Source organism: Carassius carassius, chromosome 24, assembly GCF_963082965.1.
Source record: "Carassius carassius chromosome 24, fCarCar2.1, whole genome shotgun sequence".
NCBI classification, from domain to species: domain Eukaryota; kingdom Metazoa; phylum Chordata; class Actinopteri; order Cypriniformes; family Cyprinidae; genus Carassius; species Carassius carassius.
The window spans coordinates 5,361,800-5,384,432 of record NC_081778.1 but is presented as its reverse complement, the minus strand read 5'-3'; the positions used below and the strand labels follow the sequence as shown (position 1 = coordinate 5,384,432).

The 22,633-nt window shown below is 35.6% G+C and overlaps 1 protein-coding gene across 2 annotated transcripts in view; it reads left to right on the top strand.

Annotated features, from left to right (window-relative positions):
• The window catches only part of LOC132102734 (glutamate receptor ionotropic, kainate 2-like), a 285,887-nt gene that overhangs the window by 205,311 nt on the left and 57,943 nt on the right, over positions 1-22,633 (top strand). For both annotated transcript variants that reach the window (XM_059507361.1, XM_059507362.1), the window contains 2 exons: positions 1,658-1,864; positions 10,735-10,958. In XM_059507361.1, coding sequence (XP_059363344.1) covers positions 1,658-1,864; positions 10,735-10,958 — 431 coding nt within the window. The remainder of the gene's footprint in view (positions 1-1,657; positions 1,865-10,734; positions 10,959-22,633) is intronic.

The following is a 22,633-nucleotide window of genomic DNA, read 5'->3' as shown; positions in this document are numbered from 1 at the left end:
GAGTATTTGAATCAGGTGGCGTCTGTTTATTTGTTAATTTAGCCACTGTGCTAAATAAAAATCTTGGATTGTTTTGGTTATTTTTTATGAGTTTGTGTATATGCTCTGCCCTAGCAGTTTTTAGAGCCTGTCTATAGCTCTATGTATGCTGCACGATTCACTCTCAGAAAAATAGGTGTATAGGGGCATTACCCTTTTACCTAAAGGGTGCATATTGGTACTTCTCTTAGAGTTTTTGAGGTACCAAATAAATAAAAAAAATAAAGTGATCGGGTTGATGTGTGTGTTTATATGTCCAAGCTTCAAATCAGAATAGTTTTTTTCAGAATAGTCACTGTTTGCACATAATAACCACTCTCCTACATGGTTTCTTTATTTGTTTTCAACAGCAGAACTAATATTTACAGGTATCTATCTATCTATCTATCTATCTATCTATCTATCTATCTATCTATCTATATGTGTGTGTGTGTGTGTGTGTGTGTGTGTGTGTGTGTGTGTAGTTGTATTGATATTCACTTAGCATATTTAAATATAATATTTGTTTAAATTCAATTTAAAAAATAATCAAGGTAAACATATTATAATATAATAATCTCACAAAAGTATTTTGTAAACTCTGTTAACTAGAAATTGCTTAAATGTTTTAAACTTAAATGTGACTGAAGAAAAACACAAACACAAAATTCTTTATTTCTAAAAAAAAAAAAGAAAAAAAAATAGATATTTCAGAAAAGGTTCACCGCACTAAAACAGGGAATATCTGTATTATCAGATAAGTTTTATATTTAATATTGAATGCATTTGAGTAATACCTTTATTGTTAAATGGGTTATTTACATTAAAGCTGAATAAAGCTGAACGACCAACATGCTTTCTGCAGTTTGTTTTGCTTGTTGTGGACAGGTCTTAAGGTGGCTAAACTAACAATGTTTTCAAATGTCACAGAATTTAAAATAGTTTGCACATAGTGCATTGATGCATGAGAAGAACTGTTGTTTCTATGCCGGGCTCCTGCTGTGAACAGGCTGCCTCTCATTGGTTCATTAGGACTGTGAATATGCGGGCGGTAAAGCAGCGTGGGGGCGGGAAAGCACTTATCTCTTTCTGCTGCAGCTCCCCTGGCACAACACATTTTCCTGAATAGTCTCAATGGTATAGAAGGATCAGTTCACACCAGCTTCCTGTAGTTTAAACCAGATATGTGCATTCTTATTGCCAAGATCAGCCATCTAATATTGTTGCTCATGCATCACTATAGTTAAAGCCATGTCAAAGAAATTCAAAGATATGAAATTGGTTAGCATTTATTCACCCTCAGTTTGTTCCAAATCTGAATGCTTTTCTTTATTGTGAAACAGAAATTATATTTAGAAGCGTGTCAGTGTCCCAACATTGGGCCTAGTTGTGATTCACTGCTTTGACAAAAATACCTTTTTACATTTTTGTTTATATTAATATATTATATTATATTATATTATATTATATTATATTATATTATATTATATTATATTATATCATATTTTCAGCCATAAATTGAGCTGCATGACAGTTTTTCACTCAGTGTGGCTGCACATCTCTTTGGGTGCGCAAGCCATATCAGGCGTATATCAGACATATTTCTGACAATCAGAGCACATGTCTTCTCTTTCCACAGGAAGAGCCTTATGTGATGTTTAAGAAGTCAGATAAGCCGCTATATGGTAACGATCGCTTTGAGGGCTACTGCATCGACCTGCTGCGAGAGCTGGCTGCCATCCTGGGCTTCACCTATGAATTACGACTGGTTGAGGATGGCAAGTATGGAGCTCAGGAAGAGAGCACGGGCCAGTGGAATGGCATGATCCGAGAACTGATTGACCATGTGAGTCAGACTCATTGCACTCAAGTTGGCTCTCATCCATTCATCATTCCATACAGCCCTGCAAGGTTGAGCAAAATTGCTTCCCTTTCAAATCATCGATGTGAATGTACATAGACTTGGTCACTACCTGTCCCCCAAAGATGTTGAATTGGGATTTAAATTTGAAAAACTGAAAGAGGAATTTCCCTAAACTGACTAGACTGATTTCTTTTTCTCAGTAAACATCAAAACAATTAAAGCAAACTTGATTTCTTTCATACAGCAACACAAAATGTGTATCAAATTTAGTGCAAAATTATTGTCTACTAACAAATTTAACACAATTATATGCTCAACACTAGTATTCCGAAATATTAAAATTTAAATGAATTATTTTCTATTTGAATATATTTGATGTAATCAATTTATTTTAATGTCACACGATCCTTCAGAAATCATTCTAATAAATAAATATTTTCTGCTCAATCATAATAATAATAATAATAACACTTACAGTAGAGATCAAAATTTGCGAACAATCTATAAATACTTAAAAAAAATGAAAAAATTATCTTCATCACTCAAAATTTTAAGGAATATTGGTATATCTGTAATCCACAAACATGTAGTTATAATAACAGAATTATCAACAAAAAACTTACTTTTGTGGAAAACACAGTGATCAAAATTAGAGAACAGTAACCACTGTAGCACGAAAGAAGATTACAACACAAATTTTGGAGGGTTACAGCTGTGAAAAAATAGAAGGAAGTGTAGAGGCCCCTGCTTTGAATGACTAGATTCCCACAGAGCACTGGTGTGATCTTGGTCCATTCTTCTTCTGGTCTCTTCCATAGTTTGGTGACTGTAGAGGGTTTTTAGCCATAACTTTGTCACCAGGGATTTTCCAGATATTTTGAATCAGGTTTAGATCAGGGGCCAGACTTCTGTAATTGGCTTTTCACAGTCATCACAATTATTATTTTTATTATTGTTTTTCTGAATAGACCCTTTATGTTTATGTGTATGATAACATGTTAATCATGTTAATTCATACTGAAAAATAAAATGAAATTGTTTTATAAAATATATATATATATATATATATATATATATATATACTGGTCCTTCTAAAAAAATTAGCATATTGTGATAAAGTTCATTATCTTCCATAATGTAATGATAAAAATTAAACTTTCATATATTTTAGATTCATTGCACACCAACTGAAATATTTCAGGTCTTTTATTGTTTTAATACTGATGATTTTGGCATACAGCTCATGAAAACCCAAAATGCCTGTCTCAAAAAATTAGCATATTTTATTTACATTTACATTTAATCATTTAGCAGACGCTTTTATCCAAAGCGACTTACAAATGAGAACAATAGAAGCAGTCAGGTCAACAAGAGAACAACAACAGTATACAAGTGCCATGACAAGTCTCAGTTAGTCTAGTATAGAATGCATAGGTAGGTTTAATTTTTTTTATTTTTTATTTTTATAAAATTAAAAAAGATGAGTCTTGAGCTGTTTCTTGAAAATGAGTAAAGACTCAGCTGTACGAATTGAGTATATCCGACCAATAAAAGAAAAGTGTTTTTAATACAAAAAAAGTCAACCTTCAAATAATTATGTTCAGTTATGCACTCAATACTTGGTCGGGAATCCTTTTGCAGAAATGACTGCTTCAATGCGGCGTGGCATGGAGGCAATCAGCCTGTGGCACTGCTGAGGTGGAGGCCCAGGATGCTTCGATAGTGGCCTTAAGCTCATCCAGAGTGTTGGGTCTTGCGTCTCTCAACTTTCTCTTCACAATATCCCACAGATTCTCTATGGGGTTCAGGTCAGGAGAGTTGGCAGGCCAATTGAGCACAGTAATACCATGGTCAGTAAACCATTTACCAGTGGTTTTGGCACTGTGAGCAGGTGCCAGGTCGTGCTGAAAAATGAAATCTTCATCTCCATAAAGCTTTTCAGCAGATGGAAGCATGAAGTGCTCCAAAATCTCCTGATAGCTAGCTGCATTGACCCTGCCCTTGATAAAACACAGTGGACCAACACCAGCAGCTGACATGGCACCCCAGACCATCACTGACTGTGGGTACTTGACACTGGACTTCAGGCATTTTGGCATTTCCTTCTCCCCAGTCTTCCTCCAGACTCCAGACATGACATGCAAAATTTGTCCAAAAGTCCAGTGCTGCTTCTCTGTAGTCAAGGTCAGGAGCTTCTGCTGCTGTTTCTGGTTCAAAAGTGGCTTGACCTGGGGAATGCGGCACCTGTAGCCCATTTCCTGCACACGCCTGTGCACGGTGGCTCTGGATGTTTCTACTCCAGACTCAGTCCACTGCTTCCGCAGGTCCCCCAAGGTCTAGAATCGGTCCTTCTCCACAATCTTCCTCAGGGTCCGGTCACCTCTTCTCGTTGTGCAGCGTTTTTTGTCACACTTTTTCCTTCCCACAGACTTTCCACTGAGGTGCCTTGATACAGCACTCTGGGAACAGCCTGTTCCTTCAGAAATTTCTTTCTGTGTCTTACCCTCTTGCTTGAGGGTGTCAATGATGGCCTTCTGGACAGCAGTCAGGTCAGCATTCTTACCCATGATTGCGGTTTTGAGTAATGAACCAGGCTGGGAGTTTTTAAAAGCCTCAGGAATCTTTTGCAGGTGTTTAGAGTTAATTAGTTGATTTAGATGATTAGGTTAATAGCTTGTTTAGAGAACCTTTTCATGATATGCTAATTTTTTGAGATAGGAATTTTGGGTTTTCATGAGCTGTATGCCAAAATCATCAGTATTAAAACAATAAAAGACCTGAAATATTTCAGTTGGTGTGCAATGAATCTAAAATATATGAAAGTTTAATTTTTATCATTACATTATGGAAAATAATGAACTTTATCACAATATGCTAATTTTTTGAGAATGACCTGTATATATATATATATATATATATATATATATATATATATATATATATATATATATACACACAATTTGAAAATTCCCACACTGCTGCAGAAGGGACTTGTCAAGATTATACAATGAAAGTAGATGCTTTCAGAGTAGAGATAAAACATATGAAAATAAGATTACAGTGTGTGTGCGCACAGCAGATGGTATGAAATGCATTAAAATAAAACTCAAGCACATACTGCCGAGAGGACACAAAGTGAAAAATCTGCCATTAGTTTTTTCCCCCATGGAGCTTATTAAGCACATACACTTTCACAAACACACACACACTGCCCTTCGACACCCTCATTAGACTCCACAAAGACTAAGACAGGAATAAACCCATTGCTGAGAAAAGTGCTGCACACCTCATATTCAACAGCAGTATCCATTGCTCCAACCAATACATCAAACATATCTCTTAGTCACTGCTTCTCAATTGGTCATGGTCAGATCGTCTGGGGTGAAATTGGAGGGTGTGTGTGTGTGATGACGTAACCCCCCCCCCCCACACACACACACAAGACGAGAGCAGGACAGACTGTAATTGGCCTTGACAAGCTTTCAGAGCAGTCTGGAGTTTGCAGTTTGCCACTACATTGATGTGCTAGAGATAAAAATATCTTGTCAAAGGACTTTAGAAGAAAAAAAGGAAGGTAGCGAGACAACATCTGCTCACTTCTGGCATTAATTTGCCCCCTCTGGGAATAATTATAGACAATCCAATAATTCTAGACGGAAGCCTTTATTTTGACTGAAATTATACCAATTCTAACAGTAAAAGTAGTAAAATTGACCTAAATGTCAGTTTTAGGGGCACAGCCGTCTTAGGCAGTGTCAGTGTTTCGACAGCAGACCCTCCATCAGTTCCGGAGGAGGATTAACGGCCTTACTATGTTAGAATGGATGTTTCTTTGAAGAATTATCATGTTGAATTTTTCAGGGTATAATCTCAGATTCATAATCATATTGCAGTCAAATGATGAATTGTCAGCACTAGGCTTGAAATTGTAATTGTAATTCTAATGTTAAGTATGCCTTTAAAAATATGTTTGAGGGCTCCAAACTATTATGCAGGATTTAAAAGAGACTGTAGATTGTAGACCAGGATTCCTTTGCCCTGTAGATACTTTGTCATTTGATTACTTTCTGTTTTATTTGGAGTTTGAGAGACATATCAGAAAGATACAATTCATAATATGAATGAATGATAAGTCTGGGATCTGTGTAAAAACAACTTCACTAAAAACAGTTTCAAATGTGGCTTGTATTGTAAATTTAGATTTGATAGATTTTAGATTAGATAAATTGAGAATTCTGCTTTAAACTCAACAAAGTGTTTTCCTTCATGGTTTCCACAACAATAATAAACACACACACACACACACACACACACACACACACACACACACACACACACACACACACACACACATATATATATATATTACAATAACAATAATAAGCACCAAACCTGCATATTAAAATTATTTTGGAAGGATTACATGACAGCAAGGGCGTAGATTTGGTTTGAACATTGGGGGGTTGAACGTTGTATGCTGCCCGTTATTTTTTTCAAAATTGTTTTTTTTTATGTGTATTGTTATTGGATAATTTATTTCTTCCTATCTATCTATCTATCTATCTATCTATCTATCTATCTATCTATCTATCTATCTATCTATCTATATGCTTTAACTGATTACAAATTCAACATATACAAATATGAAAGAGACAACATTTAGACATTTATTTTAAGATTTTTACATTCCACCTTAATGCATTTCAATTTTTTTTAAAGGGAAACACATCTTTAAAACATTAAAAGCATTAATGCATAGCCTAACTTTACAAAGCTGCTGTTTTTCTATACTGTTTCCTATTTATTTATTTCCTATCTTCTTTACCTGATCACCTGCTCCTCCTCTCCCTCTGCTGACTTTTCTACCCTGCAGCTATATTTACCTCGAATCTGTTATAAAAACATGTTAAGAGATTATACACCTCATAACGTTATGAAATTTGTGTATAATCATCATTCATAAAATTCTAACATAGTAGAGATTATCAAAAGAAAGAAATGAAGTATTGAAACCGCCTGTAGGCGGCAGCGTTTCACTGTTTTAATGAGTTAGCCACTTAAATAGTTAATTCATCCAATTCGTTTAAAAGTCAGATTAATTTAGTAAGAAAACACACACCGATGTGAATACTTTTGTCGTTGATAATTACAGACACTATTGAAAAATATACTGGCAAAACAGACAGCTGCTTTGGTAACTTGTTATACCGATAGTTATAGTTAAATACATTGCAATGGATTAGCTAGCTAAAATATATGTGGTGTGAACTAACTATTACACAATATTCTCATACCTCATTCTCAGTACATGCTTTTTTTTTTTTTTTCATCCCTCTCTGACCAGCAGTTAAATATAGTCCGCTGTGCAGCGCTTCTCTTCATTTTTGTGTGCTCTCCCATTCAAACACCACTCGCTTGTTTTGGTGAAAGTGCGACTCATTGGTTGGGCGTTACCAATCGGTTCAATGGAGGGGGAGTATTTTTTGTCTGATTTATTATGACATACTCATATTTGATTAGGAACAAAATTATTTTTACAAAATAAATGAATTCTATTTTTTCATATATTTTTCATTTGATCTACTGTGATTTTCATGTTGAAATATTGGGGGGGTTGTAACTGATGTATTTGAATATTGGGGGGTTACCTCCCCCCCATCCCCCCCATAAACTACGCCCCTGCATGACAGTAAAGTCCGGAGTAAAGCCCATTTACATCAAAGATCAATAACCATAAAGATGACTTAAATGATAACTATATTAACACCATAACTTGTAACTATGTTTATTATACAAACACTGCAGTTTTGTCATCTAATTTTTTAAACACTCAAGTATTTAAATCAAGATGGATTTTATTGTCTGTCAATGTTTTTATCAGCTGGAGAAAAAAAAAGTTATTTTAATTTTATAATAATATTTCAGAATATTGCACTTTTACTGTATTTTTATCAAATAAATGCAGCCTTGATGAGCACAATAGACTTCTTTAAAAAAAAAAAAAAAAAAAAAAAAAAATATATATATATATATATATATATATATATATATATATATATATATATATATATATATATATATATATATTGGCACACTTTAGTTTGTCGACCAATTATCACAATTAAATAACTATTACCTAGGTTTTTTGCCTCAAACTTCTAATTTGCTGCTTATTAATGTCATGGTTGCTTTCTATGGCAAAACGAAGAACAAGGAGACATGGGCTGAACTCAAAGTAAGCAGTCTTTAATTATCAAGCACGGGGTAACTCAAGGCAGGCAGAGACACAGAGGAAACACAACATCGACGTTCAATACCGGACGCTAGATCGGAAACAACACAGGGCTTAAATAATGAGGGAATTAATGGGACACACCTGGGATCAATAGAACTAAATGGGGAACATCTGGAAACAAATTACATAATAAGGACAGGAACAGGAAGGAAACCAAACATGGGCTTAAAATGAACATGGAGTTCATGGGGGAGGAAAACACAAGACACAGGCCTGACAATTAATAGTAAGTAAGATAATTGTTAAGTTTAGGTATGGGGTAGGATTAAAAGATCTAAAATATGGTCATGCAGAATAAGCACATTAACATGTGCTTTATAAGTACTAATAAACAGCCAATATGCTAGTAATATGCATGCTAATAAGCAAATAGTTAATTTTGAGAATTGGTTCTTGAAATGAAGTGTTGCCAAGAATCTTACTGATCCCAAATGTTTGAACAGTAATAGACTGTATATACGTACACCTGTGAAAAGCTGCATTGTTACTTCACATCTGTTTACACTGGACACGAGTGAAGAAACACATCTGAATTCCTCCCATAAACTGCCTGCACTAAAAGCAGAACTGATTTTTTTCTGTTCCTTTCCTGAGAATATACAGTGGGATAAGCAGTACAGCAGAATCTCGACCAGCTGACATATTTCAGTCCTCACATGGTATATACAGTCACACTACTTTTTGATATGCTAAGAAGACACGGTTTTGATTATCGCAGCTGCGGTTGTGACAGTGATGACAACATCACGCAGGCCACAAAAAAAAATATATATATATATATATGAGGGCATGTTGAGTAGCGCTTGTGTACGCAGGGCCATTTCTTAGCATAAGCAAACAAGGCGTTTGACTAGAGCGTCATTATCTGCCTTCCGAGGTAGCAGCCAATGGAAATGGAACATCATAACTGACTGATCTGGAACACTCTACGCAGACCGCAATTTGTTTAGGCTAAAATGATCAGTGTAATAATAGAGCCTACCTTTTCCCACACTATTTTCATCGGGGGAGTGCCTATTATGCTTTAAAATGCTTGGCTTGAAGATTTTATTTATTAATTTATTTATGATGATGATGATTAATATTATTATCATCCACCCTCTTTGTAGTGTCTCGATGACTATATAGAGAATGCATCACTTTAAGTATATACACCTTTGTTTATTACAATAGGATTGATCTAGTTTGGTGTGCATGCATATTAATAGTAAACCCGCGTAATTTAAAAAGGCACATTACTTATGCTAAACGCTTTATTTATTTTTTTCTTCCAGGAAGTAATCTGATTACATAATTATATGCATTATTTGACAATCCTTAAGTCTAAAAACTTGGTGCTAGGTGATGAGAAACTAATTAGATATCGGTAAGGAGATGGTCATCGTAATACATTTTGGCAAATTAGTACATTTAATTTGTATGTTTTCAAAAAGTCTCCCTATGCCCCAGTGACAGTTAGAATTATTATTATTATTATTATATTTTTCTAAAATTAGTTTTGTATGAATGAAAATTTGGGAAATTTCCACCAACTGATTAAAATGTAAAATATTGATGTTTTTTTTTTTTTTGTTGTTGTACAAATTAAATTACTCAAATTCACCATCAACTCATTGAAATGTTAAATAGTAACATTTTCGTACAAATTAAATTGAACAAAATCACCACCAATTGGTCAAAACTTAAAATTGTGAAGTTTTTGTACAAATGAAATCACACAATTTCACCACCAATTCATCAAAATGTAAAAGGCGGGATTTTTTCCCTATAAATTCTCCACCACTAATTTATCCAAACACAAAATAGTTACATTTTCGTAAAAATTAAACTGTAAAAATGCAGTACACCAATACTTTGTCAATTTTTTTTATTTTTATTTTTCATGAGATTGGGTTTGACGGTCATAACAATTTCCAAACATTAGGCCTCATTAATGAAATAAGAAGAAGGTGCAAATGAGTCCAATTCTGTCAGCCTTCTAATTATTTCCATTAATTGTTGGGAAATGGTATGTATTTTAAGACATTATAATTTACAGTAACAAAAATTACCAAAGAATGCAACGTATCAAATTCAATGGAAAGTTATATCATTTAAACTTAATTTATGTAAATTTTCATGTGGACTAAAAGTTACAGTTTAACTGACTCTAAAAACATATGCTAAGAGATGCAGGTTATTCTGCTTTTGAAAGAGATCAAACAGTGATAGACTTGTGTAAAACCTTAAACCCCCTTCATTTTCCCTTTTTTATAAATGCTATTATCATATTTTAGTCTGGTTGGGTAGCTGAGAGAGTGGATTCGATTCGGCGCTCCTCCGGTCCCTTAGACCCAGTAAATCATGAAATGCTTTAGTAAGTGCTGAAACAGTTGCAGGTAAATCAAGAGAGAGAGAGCGAGTCCAAGAGAGGGCTTTAAATTTCCTCTTAAATGCTGTGGGGCTGAGTGTGTGATGTGTAAAAGCCCTGTTTTCTTAATTTGATTTCCTCTAAATGCTTCTGCTCGCCCTGATTTACAGCCTATCGCTCTTTTCCCTGTGCTTTATTTGTTGGCAGAAAGCTGATCTTGCAGTGGCACCCCTGGCCATTACGTACGTGCGGGAGAAGGTCATCGACTTTTCCAAACCCTTCATGACGCTGGGGATAAGTATACTGTACCGCAAACCCAACGGCACCAACCCGGGGGTGTTCTCCTTTCTCAACCCCCTGTCCCCCGACATCTGGATGTATATTCTGCTCGCTTACTTGGGTGTCAGTTGTGTGCTGTTTGTCATAGCCAGGTAACATACCAGCCACATATGTAGACATAACCCCACATCATGACCTTGTCTCATTAACATGTTTTGTTAACTGAAGCAGTTCACTCCGGCCTAAAAAGAATGGTTCTCCCAAAAAAATCTAAATTGTCACATTGATTATTCACCCTCATATTGTTCCGGATCTATATGACTTTTATTCCATTGAACACATGAGGTCAAAATTTCAAAGCAAATGGGCCTGTCAAGATCCAAAATTAATAAGTTCAGTTTTATGGCGTTGGACAATACTTAGGTCAAGGGGAGTACAGTCCTTCTTCTGGAGGGCCAATGCTCAGAGTTTAGCTCCAACCAGCTCCAAACTACTTGGCTGGAAGTTTTGTAATGAGTCTGAAGACCTTCATCATCTGCTCCATGTTTGTTTAATTAGTGTTGGAGCTAAATTCTTCAGGATAGTGGCCCTGTAGGATCAGGTTTTGACACCCCTGTTTTAGGCTAAATTCTTCAGGATAGTGGCCCTGTAGGATCAGGTTTTGACACCCCTGATTTAGTTTAAATTTTCCTTTAAGAATCCCAAATGCCAGTTGGACAATATTTGCATGATGAAACGTCATGAGATTCAGCTCAGTCATTTCCTGGGGAAATTAGAAATATAAAATACCTGCAGGTGTGAACAGCAGATAACTGATAGTTAAAAGACATAGAGAGAGAGAGGGAGAGATAGAAGCACACACACACACATAAACACACAGTATTTGTACAGTATTTGCCTCTCTTCAGATAATACACAATAGCACAAACCATAAAAGCAAAGATACAAAATCGCAGTTTCAAGACAGTATGTGTGTGTGTGAAATACAGAAAATAGGTATGTGGGAGTGTTCAAATGTGTGTCTGTGTGTGTGAGTGAGATTGAGGCATTTTTCTGGTGTGAAATGCAACCTCCCCCCAGCACTCGCTGTCCCTACTGTCTATTTTATATACTTTTGTTTTCTGACTGGGTCTTTCCACACCCTGCTTCATATTTCCTTTGGAAAACTGAGATTCTATGATATGTAATGCTACAAAAATGTAAATTCACATTTTCCAAAATTGATAGAATTAATTTTTAAAAAGAAATTTTTTACACTTGGTTGAAGACACTAACAACTTAGTGTCTTTGGGCAGCAGTGAACCTCATGACATGCTCCTGTTTGCAGTAAATTTCAGACTTAATTCATGGGTATCACACTTCATTGTTTATAGTAAGTAGATAATACTGACTAATTGTCTTTTAATTAAAGGAAGTTCTGGGTTAAGTGCATGTTAATACGTAAATTAGAAAATAATTTCGAATTGTAACTCAGTTTGTAAAGACAAACAAAATTATAGCTGCAAGGAGTAGTTAGCAGAACGGTGTACAGGAAAGTACTCTAAAAGAGCAGAATTTACCTTTTCATATATGTTCATAGCTTTAAAATGGATTCTTGTATAATGTTTACAAGATGTATAAGATGAAAAAGGCAGTTTTACACCCATGTAACATTCAAATATGTGAGCTTACATTAAAGTCAAGATAAAATTAAGATCCTTTGTTCCATATTGTAGCATACTGTATATCTGAATGTAACAGATTCTCAGAAAGTGGATTATCACTTGTTTATTGGATTTTGAGACATGGAAGTAATACTTAAACAATGGAGGCAGATGAATATGATGAATGGGTAAATTTTCATGTTGAATTTGCCAACTTTACATCTTGTTGGCCAGACATCTTACATTTAATCTCTAATTCCATTAAAAAAAAAAAAAAAAATATATATATATATATATATTGCATGACCAGTCTTTGGGATGTTTTGAATATTGCAAATATTGCAAACTAGTCCCATAATTGCAAAATGCAATTGGCTATTTATTATTATTTATTTTTCTTTCAGTTAACATGATCTTTGTTGATCATTTGTTTATTTATATTAGACCCTGAATGTTCCTTTAAATCTGTACATGCAGTACATTCTTAGAATAAATCGCTGAGATCGATTTTAATTGCATTGGTACTTTCCATTGGTCTTCATTTGAAGCATGGTGGGGAGAAATCCAAAGAAAAGGCCTTATTTTAACCTTAAAACTCTTGGGTTGACTGCATTCAGCTGGTCTAACCCGATCGTTTTATGGTTAATGCACTTGTGCTTTATAAATGTTACTGGCAATATGATCACACAAGTTTATAACAAGCTACAACTGTCATCTAAGTTGGTTCAGAATATGCACCTTTCACCTTATAACTGCACTAACGTTAATGCTGGGTAAGTTTCACCTTTCTAATTCTCAAATTACCAGTCCACAAATAAACAGCATGCTTTTACAGAAACACAAAAAAGACAAAATAGAATTACTGTGTTTATGTGTTTGTCTCTTTGTACACATTTCTTTATGTGTGCATGTGCAACTGCTTTTGTATGTGCACTTTAAAGCTAGTACTGCTGCAAACAAGTCTGCGTGCGAGAGTGAAAGACGGAGCGAGAGAGAAAGAGATCACAGGGTGACATAATGGGGACTGGTAGAGGGTTTCCTAAGGCTTACTCTCCCCAATGCTGTATTTAGAAACCTTCCTTCTGGGCGCAGTATGAAAGTCAAATATTTATCCTCTTCTCAGAATCTGTAATGCATATCAGCAGTTGTTTTTGTTCCTGTTGTTTTCCTCTCCTTACAAAAGTTTCTTCTCTGTTTTCTGCGAAAGCAGGTAATGAAACAGCTGAGAAAGTCTCAACTGAAAATGAGTTAAACTTACTCATGCTACCGGTTCTCATCTTTTGCTGTAAAACAAGTGTTGCCTTGATGCTGTGAATCACGCAGCCGATGCAGTACTCAAATGCTGAGTCTAAATCTAATACTTTAAATAAATCACATTTTTTTCTGTTATCTGACAGTGAATGTGGTACATGTAAAACCATATTCTTATCAAAGGCAAGCTTATCTTACTATTTCATAATATATACAGTAGTAGAAATATATCTTGCAGATGTTTATTATATTGTATTTACACATTAAGGGCCCTATTTTAACGATCTAAATGCAAAGTGTAAAGCGCACGGCGCAGGTGCACTCAGGGCGTATACAATCCACTTTTGCTATTTTAACAACGAAAAAATGGTTGGCGTGCCCGGGCGCTTGGTCTAAACGGGTTGTCCCTATTCTCTTAATGAGTAATGGGAGCCATGACGGATATGCTATTTACATGGCGGAATTTGGGAAGTGCTAAGAGAGAATGCGTCTCCGAGATGATACTGAGCTGCTCTTGTGCAAGCAAATAGATAGCCTAATTCTGATACATGCGATGACTATCCATTGTGACATGTAGGCATTTATACACACACACACACACACACACATATATATATATATATATATATATATATATATATATATTATATTTATAGCCTACAAAAAATTCTTATGCATTTCAATCCTTTGATTTTTAATATTTGGCATGTTTGTGTGCTGCTGTGAGTCCCTGTGTTTAATAAGCAACGTGTACGCGCGTTGTGAACCTGCCTATACTAACACACTCTTTAAATAACAAAGAAAAAACATTGCACCAGACTTTAAACCAGGTTTGAGTTGGTCTATGGCGCAGTCTATTTTCAGCTCCTTAAAATAGCAATGCACCAGCAATGCGCCTGAACACACCTCTTTTTTTAGACCAGCACGCCCATGGGCGCACAATTATGCATTTGCTAATTAAACATCGTGGAGCTGGATGGGAAAATGCGAACGGTGCCGGACTGAAACCAGCAAACACACTTGCGCTGCGCCTTGCGTCGCATTGCGCCGAGTGTATTATAAGGCCCTAAAGCTTGCAACCAGTTTTACTTATGGTTGAAACAAGTGCAAGATATTTTATCCATTGGAAATTGATTGGAAAGCAGGCATTACATACCACAATGGATGAGCCATATGGAAAATAAGCAAGATTCATGAAGTCTGAAAATATTTTATAAAACGAAAAATTATATTACATAGTAACTTTTATAGTAACAGTGGTTATTAAATACATATTGTTATTGTCTGGTGTGTTTGTCATTAGCCACTTGTGTCCCACTACAAAAAAAATAAATAACTAAAAATAAAAAAATAACAATAATAATTATGATTTTTAAATAATTAAATGAAAGAGTTTAAATGTACCTTTAACACTGAGGCTATACCTTTTCAAAATGTACTTATATGTACTATTTGGCACCTTTTAGGGGTAGATATAAGGTACAAAAGTGTACCTTTCAGTGACAGCTTTGGTACATTTTTATTTATTTTATTTCATTTTTTCTAAGAGTGTCAACATACTGATATATAATTTTGTTTGTGTGTTTCTATAAACACAAAATGGATCTGAATATTTTTCTAAACCAAACTTTACATACAAAATGCATTTAAGAAAATGAATAAGGTACATTTTGATCCCATGCTAACTAGATTTTTATTTTCTCTGAATAAAATACATGGCGGTAATAGGCAGTTTGGTTGACTACCTATGGCGTGAATAGTGCATGCCTTTGCTACTATAATAATATATGTTCACGGTGGTTGCTAAGGTTTTCTAAGTGCTTGTCAATGAGTTGCTGTGCAGAAAGCTCTGGGTGTTTGCTAGGAGGTTGCTTATTGGTCCAAGTCAAAAGAGCCAGTGTGATAAACATCCCTAGGTAGGGCTCAGGTGCCTTCTTCAGTGTCAGTCTAGGATCTAGAAAATCTAGATTTTAAAGTTACATCCAGCCATAAATAACATGTCTGCTTATCAATCTGTCATCTCTGAACATATAATATGCAACGCAAAAAAAAAAAAAATACAAAAGGAGGGAAAAAATAATTCTTTATCATTTACTAGTCAAATTTGTAACTGAGACAAGATCATTTCTCTTAATGAAAAAAAAGGAGGATTAATGTTGGGATGAGCGGAAGCATGCATGCATTTCTTTGACTTTTTTATGTTGAATTTGTAGCTTGTTCTTGCAATCCTTGTAAGGCATTCAAGATGTTCATTGGTGAGACCATTTCTCTGTTTCCTCTTTATGGTGTTCATGGTTGACTCAAAAGTGTATGTGCTCACAAAGAAGGACATAACTTTTTGCACAAGTAGCTTCAAAGTGGAAAATCTTCTTCAGAAACTAAACTCCAGAAGTGACCAACACCTGATCTGAATTCCAGTTTGAAATTGTCTTTTGTCTGCAGTTCTACCATTCCACTTTCTACAGCAGCACGCAAGTAGGGCAGAGCAGAGTGATAGTTGGAGTGAGAGATAAAGTTAAAAATCTCCTTGTGCTCATTCGCATCCTCGAATCTGGTTTCAAATTCCCACCTCAGCTCTTCCAAAACATTCACAAATTCTCTGTGGCTTGAAGTGATGCTGCAGAGATGGGCCATTTGTGGTGACAGCTTTGAGTTTGGGGAAGTGAATGAAGTCAGGTATGTACAGGGCAGTTATTTTGTTCTGAAAAACACTGATTGCATTCAACACAGGGCGGGATTAAGGTGGGTGCTATTGATGCTGCAGCATTAGGCCCATCTCGTCTGATGAAAACAGACGAGAATTTTCCTTTGCTATATTAACCTTAAAATAATTCTTAGAATGAAATTTGGAGTCCGACTTTCAGACGCATATACATCGTTGGCCTACTTATTTTACAGTTACTATTATTCTATATTCTTTGCACTGTGACATTACTGAAGTAACTAGGGATGTTCATTTCGGTTATTTTTCCTAACCGAAAACTGATGCTCCTTAACTGATTGTTAACCGTTAACCGACAAGATTATTTTAAATTAGACCCGTGTGACCCGTTAAAAATACTAACAGAAAAACATAATAAGCTAGGCTATATAAAGGCCTATATAAATTTAACAAATAAAGGCCTACAGCATAAATATATTTTTAGTTAAATTATAAATTAAGAAAATGAAAGAAAAACTGTGTAACAAGTAGCCGAGTTTCGGTTCATTTTTGTGCTGCATGAAAAGAACCCAGATGGCAGAAAGCGGCATCCTATTTTTCTTTAGGCTTATTTTACAAAAGCACAGAGATTTGTTTTTATTGTGAATGTATATAAATAAAGGCAAACCTTTTACAATTCAGATTATCTTCATGACTAAAAGGAGTCATAAAAAAATCTAGTGATTGCAGTTGCGCAGCATGCGCCCACACAGTTGACATTGCATCCTGTTTATCATAATAAAATACAGCCAGTCAAACATGAAGAAAAACACACACACACACACACACACTGCTCAGTTTAAATATTAAAATCTGTTCCATTAAGTGTTATCACCTTCCCGCCATAATGTTATACAACATTTAGTTTTACGTGAATATTGGAACGAGAGTGAAGTACATAATAAATAATAATTTTATTATTAGAAGCCAATGAGCATCTTAAAGTTAGGAATAGTCAAAGGAGAGCTGCGGTATGAGCATTGAGCATGAGCAGCTGCGTAGCCCTGACTTCACTGACGCGATTGAAGAACTTGCGCTTTCTAAGGTTCGTAAAACAGCAAGATAAGTAAGCAGCACTAGCGCAGTAGTAAGAGTGACAATATGCCTAGGTTAAGTTGTTCTGGTTTAGATTTAGTTAAATTTTTCAGACAATTGCTGTTGAAAGTTGATGTTACATAGCTTGAAGTTAATCTCGAGTTGTTACGATAATACGTAGATATTATTATTTATGTTCAATTAAGTATGGCTGTTTGTGTCGTTTCTTGGTCCGTCTGAGTGCGCATATGGATGAGTGTCGAATGCATATGCACCAATGGCGAGAAAAAATAGGCCCTTTTTGCGCTGCAGCATCAGGCCCAATTTGGTCTTAATCCGGCCCTGATTCAGCATGTTGCTTGCAAGCTTATCTCTTCTTTAAAACTTCAAATTAAGAGTGTTCAGGTGACATATGATGTCTGTAAGAAGAGCCAGCTGTGTGATCGACCATGGGTCCCATTTTCCTTTGTAGTACAGGAAAGTGCAAATCTCAGGGAGGAGGCTCAGAAACTGTTCAAGCACTTTTCCACGGGACAACCATTTCACTTCTCTGTTCATCAGTAAATCACCATACTCTGTGTCAGAGTCCTCTGTGAGTTGTTGGAACTATCTGTGGTTCAGCAATCTGGAGATGATGAAGTTTTGATACCAGTGACTCCTGATGGATGACGCAGTGGAAACTGATAAAGTTTGGTATTTCTTCCCTTTTTTCATGAGCCCAACAAGCCCCTTCTCCTTTCCTCACATGCTAGGGGAAACATCTGTGCACATATTTGCTAGACCTGACCAGCTGAGATTTTTCTCATCAAAAAATGCCAGAAGTGCATTCAGAATGTCCTCATCTATCATCTGGCCAACAAGTGGAAGTAAGCACAGCATTTCTTCTTGGAAATACTTTTCTTTAGGGAACCTTACACAAACAACTGAGCAACATCTGTCAAATATGCTTTCATCCACTGCGATGCTGAAACACGGTGCTACTGACACATCTGCACAGAGCTGGTCACACATCTTTGCTGAAGTTTTCAATCTGCCTCATTATGGTGGAATCGGATAATTGTAATCCTTTAATTTGCTTTACAATTGCATCCTTGTTATCAAACTCAGCAAACAATATTCCTGCTGAAGACAAAAAGCAATCTTTCACAATTTCTGAGTCTGAGAATATTTTTTTTTTTTCGCAAGCCAAAATCCAAGTGATCTCAAAAGAAGCCTCAGTTAAACGTTCAGCTGTAGAAGTTGTCCTGTGTATGAGTCTTTGTTGTCCAGAAAGAGAGGAAGAAAGCTACTCTATTTTTCTTTACTTTATTTCACTTCCAGGTGGATAACTTTCGTTGAATTTTGGGTGCATCATTTGGAAATGCCGCTCCAAATTACTTCACTTGAATCAAGAGCAGGCTTGTTTGAGACACCAATCATCCAGTCGCGATGGTTCGGGACGCGGTGGGGGATTTCACTCGAGCCCTACCCGCTCGGCGGCCCGGGAAAGCATAGCTGCCACTTCGGGATCCGACTCAGGCTTTGCCACCGTCCCAGAGGGCGGCAGCCAGTGTTGGGGAGTAACTAGTTACATGTAACGGCGTTACGTAATTTAATTACAAAATTATTGTAACTGTAATTAGTTACAGTTACCAAGAAAAAATGAGTAATTAAATTACAGTTACTTATGAAATTTTTACAATTACAAAGGGGATTACATTTGAATGTTTACACGCATCCACATACAGATTTAACTGATTTCTTTCCCAAATTGCACTGACTATTCTGAGACATACCGCCCTAATAATTTTCGGGATGCGGAAATACAGTCTGTAGAATCCAGTCATAAAAACGGAATGCCTAACGCGGACGGAATATGCCACATTTTGGATGACTAAATCAAAAGTAGGTCAGTACACTTGAATCAAAACATGACATCGACTAGTGTCTGGGAATATAAAGCCCCAAAAATGCAATATATGACTTGCACATTCTAATTTAAAAATAAATACAAATCCATTTGCAAAAAAACAAACAAAAAAAAAACAAGGTTATTTTACTTTTATAAAAAAGCATGGTAATTTTTTGTAAGGGAAAAACATGACTCGTGTACAGTATTAGGATTTTTCTATAAAAATATTGTAGTATTGTAGGGTATTGTATTGTAAAGTTTTTTTGTTCAATCTTGAGTATTAAAGTCATGAGAGAGATGGATAACAGGGCAAAATAAAGAGACGAAAAATGGAAGTGAAGGTGCAGTTCAGGAGAAAACTTTTAATTATTTTGCATGTCCCCAAATTAAAGATTTAAACCTTTTTTATGTCAGGTCCATACCAAAAAATAGTTTTGTCCATGAATTTCTTTGTATGAGTTTGAATTTTCCAGTCTAAATTTTTCTTTTCAGTCCGCCCCTCCTGTAAATTAATGGCAAAGACATGGTTTCATTTACTACACATAGGCCTACTGAAGCTTGCAGTGTTTTCAACCTCTGCCGCCTCAATATAGGAGTACACTAGCACATAAACATAATTTCTAGAACTGCTTTGTGTCACTTCATGTGCATTTTACTTATTTTGAGAAAACTATCATCATATACAAAGAAACAGCAGTTTAAAAAAACACCAATGTTTCAACGGGATTTGTTTGACACCTTGTTTGACACTGTCACATGGCTTTGTTGCTGTCCACTTGGTGCGTGACTTTGTTTAATAAGAAATAGATCCATTTTGTGTATAACTGTATATAACACAAGCTGATTAGCATGAAATGCAGGAAAAAAAACATAGCTAAGCTAGCGTTGTTATAATGTGCATAACAATAGTAGGCCTATGAACTGCCAGGTTGGTGTCATCTAATTCAATTGCTCCAATTTAGTGCTAACATATTAAAAATATTTTTCAGTAAATGCCCAAGTATATTCCATAATTACAAGCATGTGATATAGAGGGTATGCATAATATATTTGGTAAAAATGTTTTTTAATTTGTTACATATCTGGAAAGACCGCCAAAACTGGCAACAGTGTGTAAGTCAGTGAAAGAGCGGAGCAAGTTTAAATTTATTTTCTAGTTTATATTTCCATTTTGTAATGCCGCAGTTTCGGGTATTTTTAAATAAAATAATTTGTAGAACAGACACTGAGTTTTTTATGTTATAGCCCTGCTTGTTTTAATGTTTTTATGAAATATCTGTATTGACTACATGATCATATGACCGTATTATTTACTGCCATGTGAGCCACAAATAAAGCTTGTCGAGCCACAGAAGGCTTGCTAACTGCGCAATGAGTAACACTGCCCTAAACGAAAGCATGATTAATATTTGTTGTGATGCTTGCCTTAGTAAACATTACTAATGAACAACTGTCCTACTGCAGTGAGAAAACCCAAGCATGCGAAAGGAAAGGATATGTGCTCTTCACAAGATGAGTAATGCCTTCACCATTCAGGGCAAGTGCTTATCAGATTCCCGCTCATTTCCAGGTGGAATATGCTTCTAAATGGGCTGCACTTTGGATGATTTAACAGACTGCTGTGTGGGGCTGACTAGATAATTAACTCCAAGTCTAGGAGGGAGGATGGAAAGAAGGCACTGGAGAAAATAAATAAATAAATAATTCTGAGGATTTTTGCTGTTATTTTCCCGTAAAAATATTTAAGATACAATAACCCGAGAAGTAAAGTCTTCACTTTTATTTGTATAGCACTTGCATATGCAATACTGATTGTCTTAAAGGTACAATTTGTAAGATATTCACAGTAAAATATCCAAAAACCACTGGGCTAGTGTTATATATTTTGTCCAGCTGATTACTAACAATATCTCTAATGTTTTCAACTACTTGTAAATCATGAGAAAATTCCTATTCTAAACAGTGACACGGGGCAGTGCAGTCGCCTGTCAATGATGTTAGTTACCCTTTGTTACCGCCTTTACTGACGTAGAAACCACATGACAACAGTGTCGTGGACAAATGCGGAAGTAGCTTCACAACAAACTTCAACTAGAAAGAGATGCCGATCTCGCTTGTGTTTTACTCGACAGGTGAGTTGTTTTGATTCATATCTTTACAGAAAACGTATGCTATTATAACGATCGACAAGATTAGTATTATGGGGTATACAAGCCAAACGCGGGGCATCTCATCTCTAGACCCGCACGAGGACGCGTCTGATCCATAGTCTGATCGCGTCTTTGCATTGACTTTGTATGTAATCTACTCGTGCAAATCGCTGAACTCACGTTAGATCCATGATTTTTCTTTCCGTTTGATTGATGGCTGTCAGCGGTTGGGTAGAAGACAACAAATCCCATCATTCCACACTCCTTCTTAGCATCATCAAACCACGCGATTGTTATTGTTTTGATAGTGCGCCCTCCAGTGGCAGGTCCTACAATCTGTACCTTTAAAAAAGCTTTACAGTGTCAAACAGGAAAATTGTAGAAGATAATAACACATTTTTTTATTATTATTATTAAATGCATTTTCATATGACTATTTTTTATAACCATAAACATTAAGAAATTGTTTATTAACAAAGATTTATGCTTAAAATATAAATACAAAACAGGTGAGCTTAAGTAAACTTAACTCCACATGAACACAATTTGTTGTAATTTATATTTACATTTACATTTATTTATTTAGCAGACACTTTTATCCAAAGCGACTTACAGATGAGGACAGTGGAAGCAATCAAAAACAACAAAAAGAGCAATGATATATAAGTGCTATAACAAGTCTCAGTTAGGTTAACACAGTACAAGTAGCATGGGATTTTAAATAATATAATAAATATAAAGAAAATAGATATAATAAAAAAAAGAATAGTGCAAGCTAGCGTTAGAGATCTTTACACATACACATACACACACACACACACACACACACACACAAACACATACAATGGCATAATAAATAAAAAGAAAATATAATACAAAAGATTAGAAAGGTAGTTATATTTTTTTAAAGAATAGAATTAGAATAGTGAGAGTTAAAGTAAGAGGGTCAAATAAAGATGGAAGAGATGTGTTTTAAGCCGATTCTTGAAGATGGCTAAGGACTCAGCTGCCCGGATTGAGTTGGGGAGGTCATTCCACCAGGAGGGAACATTTAATTTAAAAGTACGTAAAAGTGACTTTGTGCTTCTTTGGGATGGCACAATCAAGCGGCGTTCACTTGCAGAACGCAAGCTTCTAGAGGGCACATAAGTCTGAA